Genomic DNA, 14,197 nt, shown 5'->3' with positions numbered 1-14,197 from the left:
ATGCATCATTTTAGAAAAAAATTTATCCTATTTTGGGATGACCACAGAAGGGTGCCAGTACAGTTTGATTTATTAAAGAGAAAACTGGAGCTTTCTCTATATATTGGTGGTATGTTAATTCATGTAAGCTGATTAATCTTTATGGGCTAGCATGAATTTCTTTGACAGGTTGAAAAAAGTTGTATTGTTTTAACTATGTAAGTCCAATCATTACTGCTGCTCTGCCCTATCCTGGCCTATGCCAGAAAGCAGCAGGGTCATAGGATCAGCCATTTTACCTGGGTCATCTTCAGTGAGGTTAAACAAGTGAAAGACAAAAGTTACTGGATAGGATGACAGGGTAGTAAGCACACTTTGCAATAATCTCAATTTGAAATGCAAAGATTTGGGTGTAGTAATTTAGTAATTATCAAAATGCACTGGAGGTGAGGTGGGTGCTTGTGTGGAGTTGGTAATCTGGATTAAAGATTTGAGGTGGAGGGATATGTGACTTTGACAAATGTTTGGGAAGGAGATGTAATTGGTGTAAAGCAAGCATACCTCATTGAGGTTGCATAAAACTACTTGCTTCTCAGCTGACAGAAGTTTGATGTATCTATTACCCTGTATTGGGACAGTAAAAACAAAAATCATGGCACTTGGCACTAAATGAAAATCAAAATCTGCAGATGCTGTAAACCTGAAACAGAAACAAAACGTTGGAGGAACACAGATCAGGCAGAGCATGTAGAAAGAGAAACAACTGAGATTTGTCAAACAAAACTTCTCTAACCTGAAACTCTAAATCTTTTTCATGCCATCGATACTGCCTGACTTATTGTTTCTAACATTTTCTGAAATGGTGTGCAGCAGTTAATATTTAGATGGGATGTCCTTTTGTCACAGCTGGAGGATGTTGAGGCTAGGGAATAGATTGAGTAGATTCACAGGTAGCCATTGAAGACTTAAAGATACTGGACTATGTTGTAGAGCAGGGGTCCCCAACCTTTTTTGCGCTGCGGACCAGTTTAATATTGTCAATATTCTTGCGGACCGGCCGACCCGGGGGGGTGGGGGGGTGGGGGTTGCCAACGGACAAGAGTAGCAGTCAAAGAAAGACTACAATGACCATGAAGCCTTGCGCGGGCACCAGTGCGCATGCGTGTACCTGCCGATATTATTCTCTGCAAAACGTTTTTGGCGATTCTGTTCGGGGGGGGGGTGTTCATCACGACCGGAATATTGGTAATAAGGGGCAAATACACTCAATTTCGTTTCTAAAAGGGTTTATCTAACGATTTTAATATTAAACACACAGGGCATATTTTCCTCGCATGAATATAGTGATAAGTCAATAATCAGGGGAGAACGGGGAGCTTGAAGTGTTGAAAGAACTTCCAGTAGAAGTGGTAGAGGCAGGTTCAATATTATTTAAAGAAAAATTGGATAGGTATATGGACAGGAAAGGAATGGAGGGTTATGGGCTGAGTGCAGGTCGGTGGGATTAGGTGAGAGTAGCTTTCGGCACGGACTAGAAGGGCCGAGATCGCCTATTTCCATGCTGTAATTGTGATATGGTTATATAAGTCACTTATCAGTCAATAGCATCATAACATTTTAAGTAACGTTTGGATATTAAACACACAGCACATATTTTCCCCGTATGAACATATAAAATCATTGCAACACACCAGTATTGCTGAATCAGTGGGAGCCCTGGGCTTGTTTCCCTGCAACAAGACGGTCCTATCGAGGGGTGATGGGAGACAGCAATACTGGAAGGAGGTTCCTTATGTCCATTCTATTTAGTTTTCGTCGCATTCATTGCAGAGATATGTTGGAAATGGAAGCAACGTTTTCAGTTCTTTCATGCCTATCTCAGGATATTTAGCCTTGACTTTGATCCAGAATGCCGGCAGAGATGTTATGTCAAACATACTTTTCAGCCCGTCGTCATTTGCAAGCTGGAGGAGTTGATCTTCTTCCCGCGCTGACATGGATGACGCGCTGTTAATGACCACACGTGTGTTCAAGCTCAACAGTGGGTGTGACAGGGAATGAGGAAAGGTGCAGCTGACTCATATCGCCAAATCATATTGTTCCCTCACGGCCCGGTAGCAAATGCTCTGCGGCCCGGTACCGGTCCGCGGCCCGGAGGTTGGGTACCGCTGTTGTAGAGGACTATGCCATCATTAGTGTTGTACAGACAGTTTGATTGCACCAAAGTGTCTCTAAGTAGTGGACTGATCCCATGCTTCTACATAACATCACCAGAAAATAGGTAAGCAAACATCATAACTACAATTTTCAGGGGTATCTAAAGTGGTAGTGAAGCAATAGGAATGAATCCACTGGGAGAATCTGTCAATGCCAAATAGATATTTCTTATTATGTAATGTAAACTGGTTTATATAACAGTTCACTAAAACCTTGTATGATATATTCTAAACATGCAGAACATTTTTTCACCAAAGACAAAATAAATGTTGAATTGAAGCTCTTTTTTCTTCCAGTATAAAGTAGTTGTTCCAAAAATCGGCATAATTTCAGATCTGTGTGCTGCACTCTCTACTCTTTCCCATGTCCCTGCAGACAAGGTAAGAATTGCAATTATTCCATGTTTGAATAATTGATTTTTTATGCTTTGGGATAATTGAATCACCCTTTAAATTTCATATTCAGATGGTTGTCACGGATATATACAACCACCGGTTTCACAGAATATTTTCCATGGATGAAAACCTGAGAAGCATCATGGAACGAGATGATATCTTTGTGTAAGTAACTGTATAACGCAACTCTTTAGTATTGTCCTTTTAATACCCCTAGAAGCAAGGGACAAAGGGATTTGCAAATCAAGACTTTTCATTTTTAAAAGTACCCCTAACATGGAAATGGGAGCGATTGCATAGGTTAGGACTTTATTCCTAGAATGTAGAAGATTGCGGAGAGATTTGAGGTGTACAAATTTATGAGGGGTATAGATAGAGTGATTGCAAGTGTCCACTGAGGTTGGGTGGGACTACAACTAGAGGTCATAGGCTAAGGGTGAAAAGTTTAAGGGGAACATGAGGGGAAGTTTCTTCATTTAGAAGATCGTGATAGTGTGGAACGAGCTGCCAGTGCCAGTGGTGCATGCATGCTCAATTTCAGTGTTTTAGAGAAGTTTGGATAGGTACATGGGTGGTGGGGATATGGATATCTATGGATCAGATACAGGTCGATGGGACTAGGCAGGCAGTTTAAATGGTTCGGCATGGACTAAATGGGCCAAAGGGCCTGTTTCTGTGCTGTACTTTTCTATGACTCTATACTATAATACGCATGTGCCAAAGAGCAATGTACAATTCACATATCTTAGAATTAGTCTGATAACTTGATTACCACAATGAAATAGGTGAGTTGTTTTTGAACTGAGGTTTGTAGTTACATTTCTGCTGAAAGGAAGATCTCAGTGATGCTATTGATTAGTCCCAAATCACATTTTGCAACCCACCCCTCTGCCCCAGCACCAAATCAAAGCTCTGTGATGTATGCCATCTGCTGCCAACTCTTGGGCAACTTATTTCCAGTTGTTCTTTTATTCCACTTTTATACACATAAGAGCAGCCAAAAATCAATAATGCCTTTTGTAGAACAGTCAACATTAATCTGGATGTAAAAGATGTTTGTCCAAGGGGCTTTTATTGTATATCAATGGAAAGTAGCAGTAAAAATGTTCATTTAAACAATGCCTTATACAATAACTTGTATTTCTATAGAAATACATGAATTATGTTTGAGATTGGGTTACTTGGCTTCTGAAAAAGGAGAGATTGAACAATCAGAAGACCCAACCACAAACACCAATTACCCACGCCCTCACTGCATCAGAATATGTGGATTCTGGATCGGCTTCTCAGCCAGCTGAGGACCCACCAATATACAACCCTTCAAAAAATATCATACTCGACTTGAGTGATCACCTCTAATTCCTGCTACCATTTGTTAAGATCATGATAGATCTGATTGTAACTTCAGTTCAACATTTCTTTCTTTTGGGAGCTATCCTTTAATCCCCTTTCTTAACTACCTGCCTTAAAGATGTTCAAATACTAGTTGTATCATCCTTCAAAAGAAAGTGTTGGTGAGTAACAACCTTACAATTGACAAAAAGAACTCTGCCTTATCAAATGAGTGTAAGTCACCAACGTAGGAGTGTTGTATGACTCAACTTGTTTTGAGTTAGGAAGTTTTGATCAACCTTGCATTTACAGAAGAGAACAAAAAACATTTAGCCAAGAGTGTATTGGAATTATCAACTCTGGAGAAGAGAAACATTCACCACCAAATCAACTGAGAGCTTGGGAAGTCCTGAGTGTTTTATTGCCAATTAACTGCTTTCAAGTCTTTGCTCTTATTGTGTAACTAGATAAAGGTGTTGAACTCTGGTGTTTAAGTCCAAGGTTATTTTAGAAGTCAGGAATGAGGCATAAAACGATTGTTTTATTAAGAGCTGATGGAACAAAAAGAACAGGAACAAAACAGTGACAGGGATTTACTACTTGAAGAGAGGATCTAAAGATGTTGCTTGGCATAAAACAGTTAACCTTTATACCCAGAGATAAAGAGCGTTCTTTAGATAACAATAATCCAATTAGAAAATACTTACTCAATACTGCCGTAAAATCAACCAATGAGAAGATACTAGCCGCGTAACGTAGGACAACCAGAGCTTTCCAGAATTATACTTTGTATAACCACTAGAGGCATACTAAGCTGTTATGAAAATAAAATACAAACAAATAATTAATTGTCAAACTGCAAAGAAAATGACAATTAAAATTAGACAGTCAAATCCAATACAGTCAAAATAGTTTTTTCTATGACTGTTATTAGATGCAAAATCAATTCATCTCAATGGCATCACAGGCTCTTAATTACTACTGTCAATTTAAAACATTCACAAATATTTGCTACTTTACAACACTTCAGAAATTACTTCATTGGTTAGAAAGCACTTTATATGGCCAATCAGTGTTATCCAAATGATTTCTTTAAAGTCACAAGGGATTCCTATTTGCCTTTAGACCTGTTTACTGGCAGTGGGTGACTGTTTCACTGGAGGGAGGAGGGGTGTTCTTGCAGTGCCCTGGTTCAGTGCAAAAGTTTTCATTTAGGACTTAGATTTTTCTGGTTTTCATCTTTTTTAAAAAAACACAACTTAGGAAGACAAATTCAGACGTGATAGGGGGGAGGGATGAAAGAGGGAGGAGTGGCATTACTAGTCGGAAAATATCACAGCTGTGCGTAGACAGGACAGCCCTGAGGGCTTGTCTACAGAGGCCATATGGGTGGAGCTGAGGAATGGGAAAGGTGTGACCACACTAATAAGGTTGTATTATACACCACCCAATAGTCAAAGAGAATTGGAGGAGCAATTGTGTTTTCAATAGCAGACAGATGTAAGCAGCAGAAAGTTGTGATAGTAGGGGATCTTAACTTTCCACATATTGACTGGGACTCCCACACTGTGAAAGGGCTAGATAGCTTGAAGTTTGTCAAAAGTGTTCAGGGAAGTTTTCTAAATCAATATTTAGAGGTACCTATGAGAGAGGATGCAATACTTGATCTCCTATTAGGGAACCAGGCACGTCAGGTGACAAGTATGTGCAAGCGAACATTTTGGGTCCAGTGACCATCATATCATTAGTTTCAAGTTAATTATGGATAAGGATAGGTCTAGTCCTCGAGTTGAGGTTCTAAATTGGAGAAGGGCCAATTTTGTGGAAATGAGAAAGGATCTAGGAAGAGTGGATTGGGATAAGTTGTTTTCTGGCAAAGACGTGCTCAGTAAGTGGAAGGCCTTCAAAGGCGAAACTTTGAGAGTGCAGAGTTTGCATGTTCCTGCCAGGATTAAAGGCGAAGTTAACAGGCATAGGGAACCTTGGTTTTCAAGGGATATTGGCGATCTGGTTAAGAAAAAGAGAGAGGTGTATAGCAGATATAGGCAACAAAGAACAAATGAGGTACTTGAAGAGTATAGAAAATGTAAGAAAATCCTAAAGAAGGAAATCAGGAAGCAAAAAGAAGACATGAAGTTGCTTTGGCAGATAATGTGAAGGTAAACCTGAAGGGTTTCTACAAGTGTATTAACAGTAAAAGGATAGTAAGGGACAAAATTGGTTCCCTAGGAGATCAGAGTGGTCGTCTATGTGTGGAGCCTCCCAAGATGGGGGAGATCTTAAACAGTTTTTTTGCATCAGTGTTTACTCAGGAAACTGGCATAGCGTATATAGAAGGAAGGGAAACAAGCCGTAGTGTCATGGAACATAGAGATTAAAGAGGAGGAGGTGCTTGCTGCCTTACAGCGAATAAAGGTAGATAAATCCCCTGGGCCTGACATGATAGTTCCTCGGACCTTGAGGGAGACTAGTGTAGAAATTGCTGGGGCCCTGGCAGAAATGTTTAAAATGTCCTTAGCCACGGGTGCGGTGCCGGAGGATTGGAGGGTAGCTCATGTTGTTCCGTTATTTAAAAAAGGCTCCAAAAGTAAACCAGGTAATTACAGGTCAGTGAGCCTGACATCAGTAGTAGGTAAATTATTGGAAAGTGTTCTGAGAGATCGGATATACAAGTATTTGGACAGCCAAGGGCTGATTAAGGATAGTCAGCATGGCTTTGTGCATGGCAGATCATGTTTAACGAATCTTGTTAGAGTTTTTCGAGGAGGTTACCAAGAAAGTAGACGAAGGAAAGGCTGTGGATATTCTCTACATGGACTTTAGTAAGGCCTTTGACAAGGTCCCACATGGGAGGTTAGTTCAGAAGGTTCCGACACTAGGTATCCATGGAGAGGTTGTAAACTGAATTCGAAATTGGCTGTGTGGGAGAAGACAGAGAGTGGTAGTGGATGATTGCTTCTCAGACTGGAGGCCTGTGACTGGTGGTGTGCCTCAGGGATCTGTGCTGGGACCATTGTTGTTTGTTGTTTATGTCAGTGATCTAGATGATAAAGTGGTAAACTGGATCAGCAAGTTTGCTGATGACACTAAGATTGGAAGCGTTGTGGACAGCGAGGAAGGCTTTCAAAGCTTGCAGAGGGATCTGGACCAACTGGAAAAATGGGCCAGAAAATGGCAGATGGAATTTAATGCAGATAAGTGTGAGGTGTTGCATTGGAAGGACAAACCAAGGTAGGACATACACAGTAAATGGCAGGGCACTGAGGAGTGTGGAGGAACAAAGAGATCTGGGAGTTCAGATACATAATTCCCTGAAAGTGGTGTCACTGGTAGACAGGGTTGTAAAGAAGGCTTTTGGCATCCTGGCATTTGTAAATCAAAGTATTGAGTATAGGAGTTGGGATGTTATGGTGAGGTTGTATAAGTCATTGGTGAGGCCAAATTGGAGTATTGTGTGCAGTTCTGGTCACCTGACCATAGGAAGGATATCAGTAAGATTGAAAGAGTGCAGAGAGATTTACTAGGATGTTGCCAGGTCTTCAAGAGTTGAGCTACAGGGAAAGATTGAACAGGTTAGGACTTTATTTCTTGGACTGTAGAAGAATGAGTGGGGATTTGATAGAGGTTTACAAAATTATGAGGGGTATAGACAGAGTAAATGCGAGTAGGCTCTTTCCACTAGATTAGGAGAGATAAATACGAGAGGACATGGCTTTAGGGTGAAAGGGGAAAGGTTTACGGGGAACATTAGGGGGAACTTCACTCAGAGAGTGGTGGGAATGTGGGACGAGCTGCCATCTGATGTGGTAAATGCGGGCTCACTCTTAAGTTTTGAAAATAAATTGGATAGATACATAGATGGGAGAGGTCTGAAGGGTTATGGACTGGGTGCAGGTCAATGGAACTAGCAGAATAAAGTTTTGGCACAGACTAGAAGGGCTAAATGGCCTGTTTTCTGTGCTGTAGTGTTCTGTGGTTCTAAATCAAGCTTTTTGTTGATTACCTTTGCACTGGTTAGAATATACTGTATATATTTTGTCATTATCCATGCATTTTTAGTTGAAGAATGCAGCTTCCGAAATCTGAATGCAGCCATTTATTTATCAATTTATAAATATTCTCTTCAGAATTTTCTTCAAGGTACTTGTCCTTAATGTACAAAACTAATCTTCACTATCTGCCACTCTAAGTATAGCAGTATCCCATACTTTAAAAAGTCACAATGCATTTTACAGAGCTTTTTTAATTTATTAAAATTTTATTGAATATATATTTCAGGAACTGAATCCGTTCTTAAATAGACAAATGCATTGCGCATTGACTACTGACTAATTGCATTTATTTGTGCATTTAAAAGTTTATAACTTGGTAGCTTAGAAAAATTAAAACATTCATAAAAGTATGGAAAATTATGAATGTGTAGATATTTATTGTCATTTCCAGCTTGCTTGTGTAACATTTGTAATAGCTAATTCGGCTCTTTGACGACAAAAAAAATCACTGAACTGAACTAAAAATGAGAAAGGAAAAATTCAAAGCCAAGTTGCATAATTTAGCTTTGCTCCCTGTAGTGATCATCCACTGCATGTATACGTGATTAACTACTGCACCATGGCTAGGTCTGAAATAAAGGAAGGTGATGACAGATTATTTAATTTGTTAAGGGAAAAATATTGCTGTAACTTAGAAGTCCCATTGGAACAGTTAACATGCACTTCAGCATCAGAATCAGTCGATGGGACCTTGATTGTAACCTTCCAACAGAGCGTAGCGGCCCCAGAAATGTAGCATATCTTCAGTATTGCATTTAATTGGGCTCAAAATTGACAAAATTCAGAATTGACTGTTGCTATTTCAAACATTCTGATCAAAGAATTATTATTAATAAACTTTAAGGGAAAATAATGATGAAATTGAAAATTGGAGATGTAATAATATTGGTCCTTAGTTTATGATTCATTGAAATAGTTCAAATTGAAAGGACAACTATTTCCTGTAATGATAGCTCACCTTTCACAACTCCATTTGTTGTAGTGTTTGGATGTTTAAAGTATTTGAATAATTAAATACATTTTGCTTTTCATTCTGAAATCTTGTGTGATTCCATTCAGTATTTTACAGTTTCACACCTTTGTCAAAGAGTAAACTGCTTGTTAGGTTAGCCATGTTCCCTGAAAGAATACGCGGGCCATTTCATTTCTTGACCCTCCCACACACCTGAAGGTTAATATTTTAATACCCACTGATTTCTAAAGAAGGATAATATAATGTTTAGTGAAACGAAACTTTATTGGTTGCAGTTTTGAAGTGAGTTGCGGTAGGACGGATGACACGGACACAGTTGTAATTCCAGTGTATCTACGGGAAAAATATCGGCAGTCGAGCTATGGCCACCACAGCAACACCTGCTTATTTGGCCAACCTTTTATGATATCTGTGCCTAGAAGCATAACAGAGGAGAAGCTTTACAACCTGTTACTTATGAAAATGTGGTAAGTAGCATCCTAATTATTATCTTCTGAAAACTTGTGCTTACCATCTTATGTCACAGTCGGAGATCCAGTTCAGTGTGGTTAATATTAGTATATATCTGCTGCCATTTAGTATGTTACAGCTACTGTTGATATTCCATCCCCCACCTGCATGATTATTTTGGAGATAAGGTTGCACAAAAATGGCAGTGTGCAACATACTTGCTATACAGAGTAAGTCACTTGCAAATAACTCTTGTTTTTAATTTGATCCATCATTGATGTTTTTGTTTGCCCGACTTATTGCTGCTTCACTCCCCACCACCTTGTGCTACTCATCTCCCTGCTGTATCCCTCACAGTCTCACATCTTTAATCATTAGGAAAATTAATTTTCTGAAATATTTTAATCTGTACCTTTGATTTTAGCCGGTACATTAGAACATATAATGAAAACGAAGATGAGGAAGGAACCCTTCATTTTTCCAAAGACCTTGGTATCAATGGGAACGGGCAAAATGGTGTTCACGAGGAAGGATCTCCAAGTAAGAATCAAGTATTTCTAACTTCTTAATATGATCAATCTTATTGGGAGCTAAGTGGCTGTTCTCTTGGCAATTTTCCTTCCCTCTAACAATAGGGCAATATATGTTAAGTATGAATGCTTAAATACTAATTGATACAGTCATATTTATGTAACCACTGACCACACGTAAAAATATATTTACAAGTTTGGTTCTCTCATTGGCAAAATACTATGAATAGTGATACACAATGCAAAAAAAAAATATCAAGCTGTTGTGGGAAGTTATTGGGTCAGGCATCATCTCTGGAGAAACATGCACAGTTCATGTTTCAAGTCGAGACCTCTCATCTGGATCCCATCTCATCTGGAGTTGATAGTTCTTTCCCTGAACCATCAACTCCAGCAACACTGCCTTACCCTCTGAGTTCCTCAATCAGTTTGTTTATGCTCTGCACTCAGCATCTGCAGTCCCTTGTATCTCAGTAATTTACAATTTCTGGCTTGGCATTTGATGATCTGTTATATATTAAAGATTTCATAGTGCAATATTTTCACAAATTGCATTTGCCCTTGTTTGATTCTGTTCCACTTCTATCCATGTACTGTTCACGGACACATGGTGTAACCTGACAGATTTGTTTAGACTGACTAGGTGTGAGGCAAGTGAAATAAATAAAACTGAATTGTAGATATTGAACTAACCTAAGACATGTTAAAGTGATAACTTTTTCATGTCCGTCATGATAGATAGATTTTATTTTGTATGTGCGTAGAAAGATTAAGGTGTGTTATTGAGGCTGCAGGACCGGATAATTCCATCTTCCATCATTTCAAAATAGTTGTGTTAGTTTCTTCACAAATACAAATCCATATCAATAAATGGAGGTATTCATTCTCTTCATCTTTTGAATTTCAGATACAACAGTAGGATGTTTTTTTGCAAGTTTTCTTATAGTACTTAGGCAATGCTTCATCAGTTATAGTACAAAAATTGGCCCTTCAACCTACTACATACAGTTTTGCCCCTTTACGTTATTCCCATTTTCCCGCTTTGGGTCTGTATTCTTCTACACCTTGTCTATCTAAATGCCTCAAATGTATTTAACTCCACCTCCTCGGACAGCATGTTCCAGAGATAAACTACAAAACATATCACTAACATCTCCATCCTTTCCCCTCAAACTAGGCCCCCTTATTTTTGATTACCTACTCTATCCGTGCCTTTCATCACCTTATTTACTTCTATCGGATCATCCCTCAGCCTCCTTCATTCTAAAGTTCAAAGTACATACAGTATATGTCACCATATACTACCCTGATGTTCATTTTCTTAGAGGCATTCACAGTAAATACAAGAAACACAGTAGAATCAGTGAAAGACCACACACACCAAGACAGACCAACAACCAGTGTCCAAAAGGCAACAAACTGTGCAAATACAAAAAGAAAAAAAAATAATAAATATTGGGAAACATGAGATGAAGGACCCCAGCCTATCCAATCTTTTCCCATAATTTAAAGTCCTCCAATCCAGGTAACAACTTTATACTGCTCTCCTTTTATGTGAATTTGAAGTACACAATTCAGCAGTAAGTCAAACTCCACTCAACTGAACACAGGAGTCAGGATGTAGTGTCCAAGCTCTGGGTGCTTTATTTGGACTGCACTCACACATACAGTTGTTGTTCCTCTCCACACCTTGTGGCACATCAGGCAGCAATTGCTGTTTCTTTAGCTTTTGTCTGTTTTTTACAAGGCCAAGTTATTAACTCAACACTCATCCAGCAAGGATGGAAAGTGTGTAAGGAGCCGGCCGGATTCAAACCCGGTATCACTTGCCCCGAAGTCTGGTGCAGATGTCACTACACCACCGGTGGGCTAAACATACTATTGAGTAAGAATAAAAATACAATGATTTTAATGGCGCAAACAAAAGAAAGACAATAGGATTGTGTATATGTATAATCGTCTGTCTGAAAAACTCTGCCAAAACAAATGGTTCCCACCCCCCCATGTGGTCCTGCTGAATTTCAGACTTAAAGACAACAGGGCTATATTTTAAAATAAAAGCCTGAACAATCCTGGTGAATCTGCTTTGCATTGTCTCCGATGTAGTCACATCTGATAATGTGTTGACCAGAACAGTTCATAAGACTCTTAAGTGCAGCTCAAATAGTCTTTTGTAAAGTTGCAACATTCAGTACTGTGGAAAAGTCTTGGACACATATATCTGGTTAAGGTGCCTGAGACTTTTGCACTGTACTGTAGAAATTTTATGTATGGCACTGTACTGTTGCAAAAAAAACCACAAATTTCCTGATGTGAGTGATGATAAACCTGAATCTGATATGGGTCTGTATTGTGGACTGAGAGTAGGAAAGGGGTAGGGAGACAGGAATCATAGTTGGGAAAGGGAAAAGGAGGTGGAGGGGGCAGGAAACACCAGAAGGACATTCTGTAAAGATCAATAAACCCATTATTTGGAATCATATTATCTTGCCTGGTGTCTCAAGGCTGGGTGTGTCTGTACTCACACTACCCCCCCCCCCACCCCTGACACTCCTCTACCACCTGTCCCACACTGCTTCGCCTGCACCATTCCCAACGTCCTTTGCTCCTGCTAGATTTAGAAACTCTTCTCTCCGCTCCATGTTGACAAATATATATATATATATATATATATAGACTGAAGACTGTACATGGCGGAAGTTTGATATTCTGAACTCTCTCCTAGAAAAGCAAGCATGCTGTCTGCTGTCTTCACTGCTTGTGGTGTCACTTTTGGGCACCTATGGCTTTAAACACCAAAGTATCTCTGTTCATCAGTGTTCCTTTGTGACCTGTATTTACTGTATTGTATTGTTCCTATCTGATTTCCCAAATATGTTCCCTCACAATTGTCAGGGTTAAGTTCCATCTGCAATGTTCCACTCAACCTTCTACCTAGTCTGCAGCTTTAGACAGTTTTACTCACACACCAATTACTGTGTCAACCATAATCTTACTAATCACACCTTCTGCTTTCACACCCAGGTCGTTAGTAATACAGTGCTGTGCAAACGTCTTAGGCAGATATTTATAACTAGGATGCCTAAGACTTTTGCACAGTACTGTATATGTCAGCTTTATTGCTCTCATTATTGTAATGGTTAGGTTAGTTTAACAGACTCCACACACTAGACGACTGGGTGACAATTGTACACCACCACTACCTGTTGTCACCAGAATCCAGTCTTCAAACAGATAGATTAATTTGTTAACATTTATCGTAGTTTCATTTTAAAAAGGATTTTAAATGGAGAGCTTTATCAGATATTAACTTTATTAGTCAGTGAACAATAGATTTTTCCACATTTACCTTCTATAGGTGCCTTTGACACTGCTTGAATCAATTGAAATTACCCCAGTTGGTCCCAGCTAAGGACAGGTATTTAGCTTTGTCGGCTAACCTTGTCCTCAATAGCTGATGGTATAAGATTTGACTTTGCAGAGTTGTGTTTGCATTGGTAGTGTACTGCCCTATCCTGCTACAATTTAATATGATTAATTTATCCTGACGGGAATTAATCATATTATGGTTACTTGTGTATAACTTACTACAAAGAAAGAAAGTGGTATTTAATTAGAATAGTGAGACATGTTGCAGCAGCCAGACAAGTGCTGCACTCATTGAAATACTTTGGAATTCTTAGTGAAGGATACCATTTTATACTACCTTCAGTCCACTGCCTTTGAAATGTACTTATTCCAGCATTAATGTTCTTACTGTGCAACGTCTAGTGGGCTTTCTCTCTAACATTGCTCAAGAGCTCTGTTGTGTAGTACAACAGGTGTATGCTTATTTACAGTGAGAAGCAACAAGGCACATACCTCTTCAAGCAAACAATGGTGTAATGACTGGCAGTGGTTTTTACAATGGGTTCTTTCTGTGAGCAGGTGAAATGGAGACAGATGAGCAGGATGATGAGTCCAGTCAAGATCAAGAACTTCCTTCTGAAAATGAAAACAGCCAGTCAGAGGACTCCGCTGGGGGAGACAACGAGGACTCTGAAAATGGCATTTGCACTGATGATACTTGTAAAGGGCAGATATTTCAGGGACACAACAAACAGCTCTTTACATTCCAGTTCAATAATTTGGGGAATCCAGATATCAATTATGTCAAGGATGACAGGCATATCCGATTTGAAGATAGCAGGCAGATCAGGCTCGATGGTAAGTGTTGCAGGCTGGATGTGTAGGGTATTAATGTAATCCTGTATGGTGCCCAAAGTATCT

At 39.4% G+C, this 14,197-nt stretch overlaps 1 protein-coding gene across 6 annotated transcripts in view; it reads left to right on the top strand.

Moving 5' to 3' along the window:
• The window catches only part of LOC134351792 (ubiquitin carboxyl-terminal hydrolase 15-like), a 117,596-nt gene that overhangs the window by 85,193 nt on the left and 18,206 nt on the right, over positions 1-14,197 (top strand). For all 6 annotated transcript variants that reach the window (XM_063058486.1, XM_063058485.1, XM_063058487.1 and 3 more), the window contains 5 exons: positions 2,493-2,576; positions 2,662-2,756; positions 9,224-9,415; positions 9,823-9,938; positions 13,856-14,134. In XM_063058486.1, the coding sequence (XP_062914556.1) occupies positions 2,493-2,576; positions 2,662-2,756; positions 9,224-9,415; positions 9,823-9,938; positions 13,856-14,134 (766 nt within the window). The remainder of the gene's footprint in view (positions 1-2,492; positions 2,577-2,661; positions 2,757-9,223; positions 9,416-9,822; positions 9,939-13,855; positions 14,135-14,197) is intronic.

Source organism: Mobula hypostoma, chromosome 9 (assembly GCF_963921235.1).
Source record: "Mobula hypostoma chromosome 9, sMobHyp1.1, whole genome shotgun sequence".
NCBI classification, from domain to species: domain Eukaryota; kingdom Metazoa; phylum Chordata; class Chondrichthyes; order Myliobatiformes; family Myliobatidae; genus Mobula; species Mobula hypostoma.
This window is presented reverse-complemented; position numbering and strand designations above follow the sequence as displayed.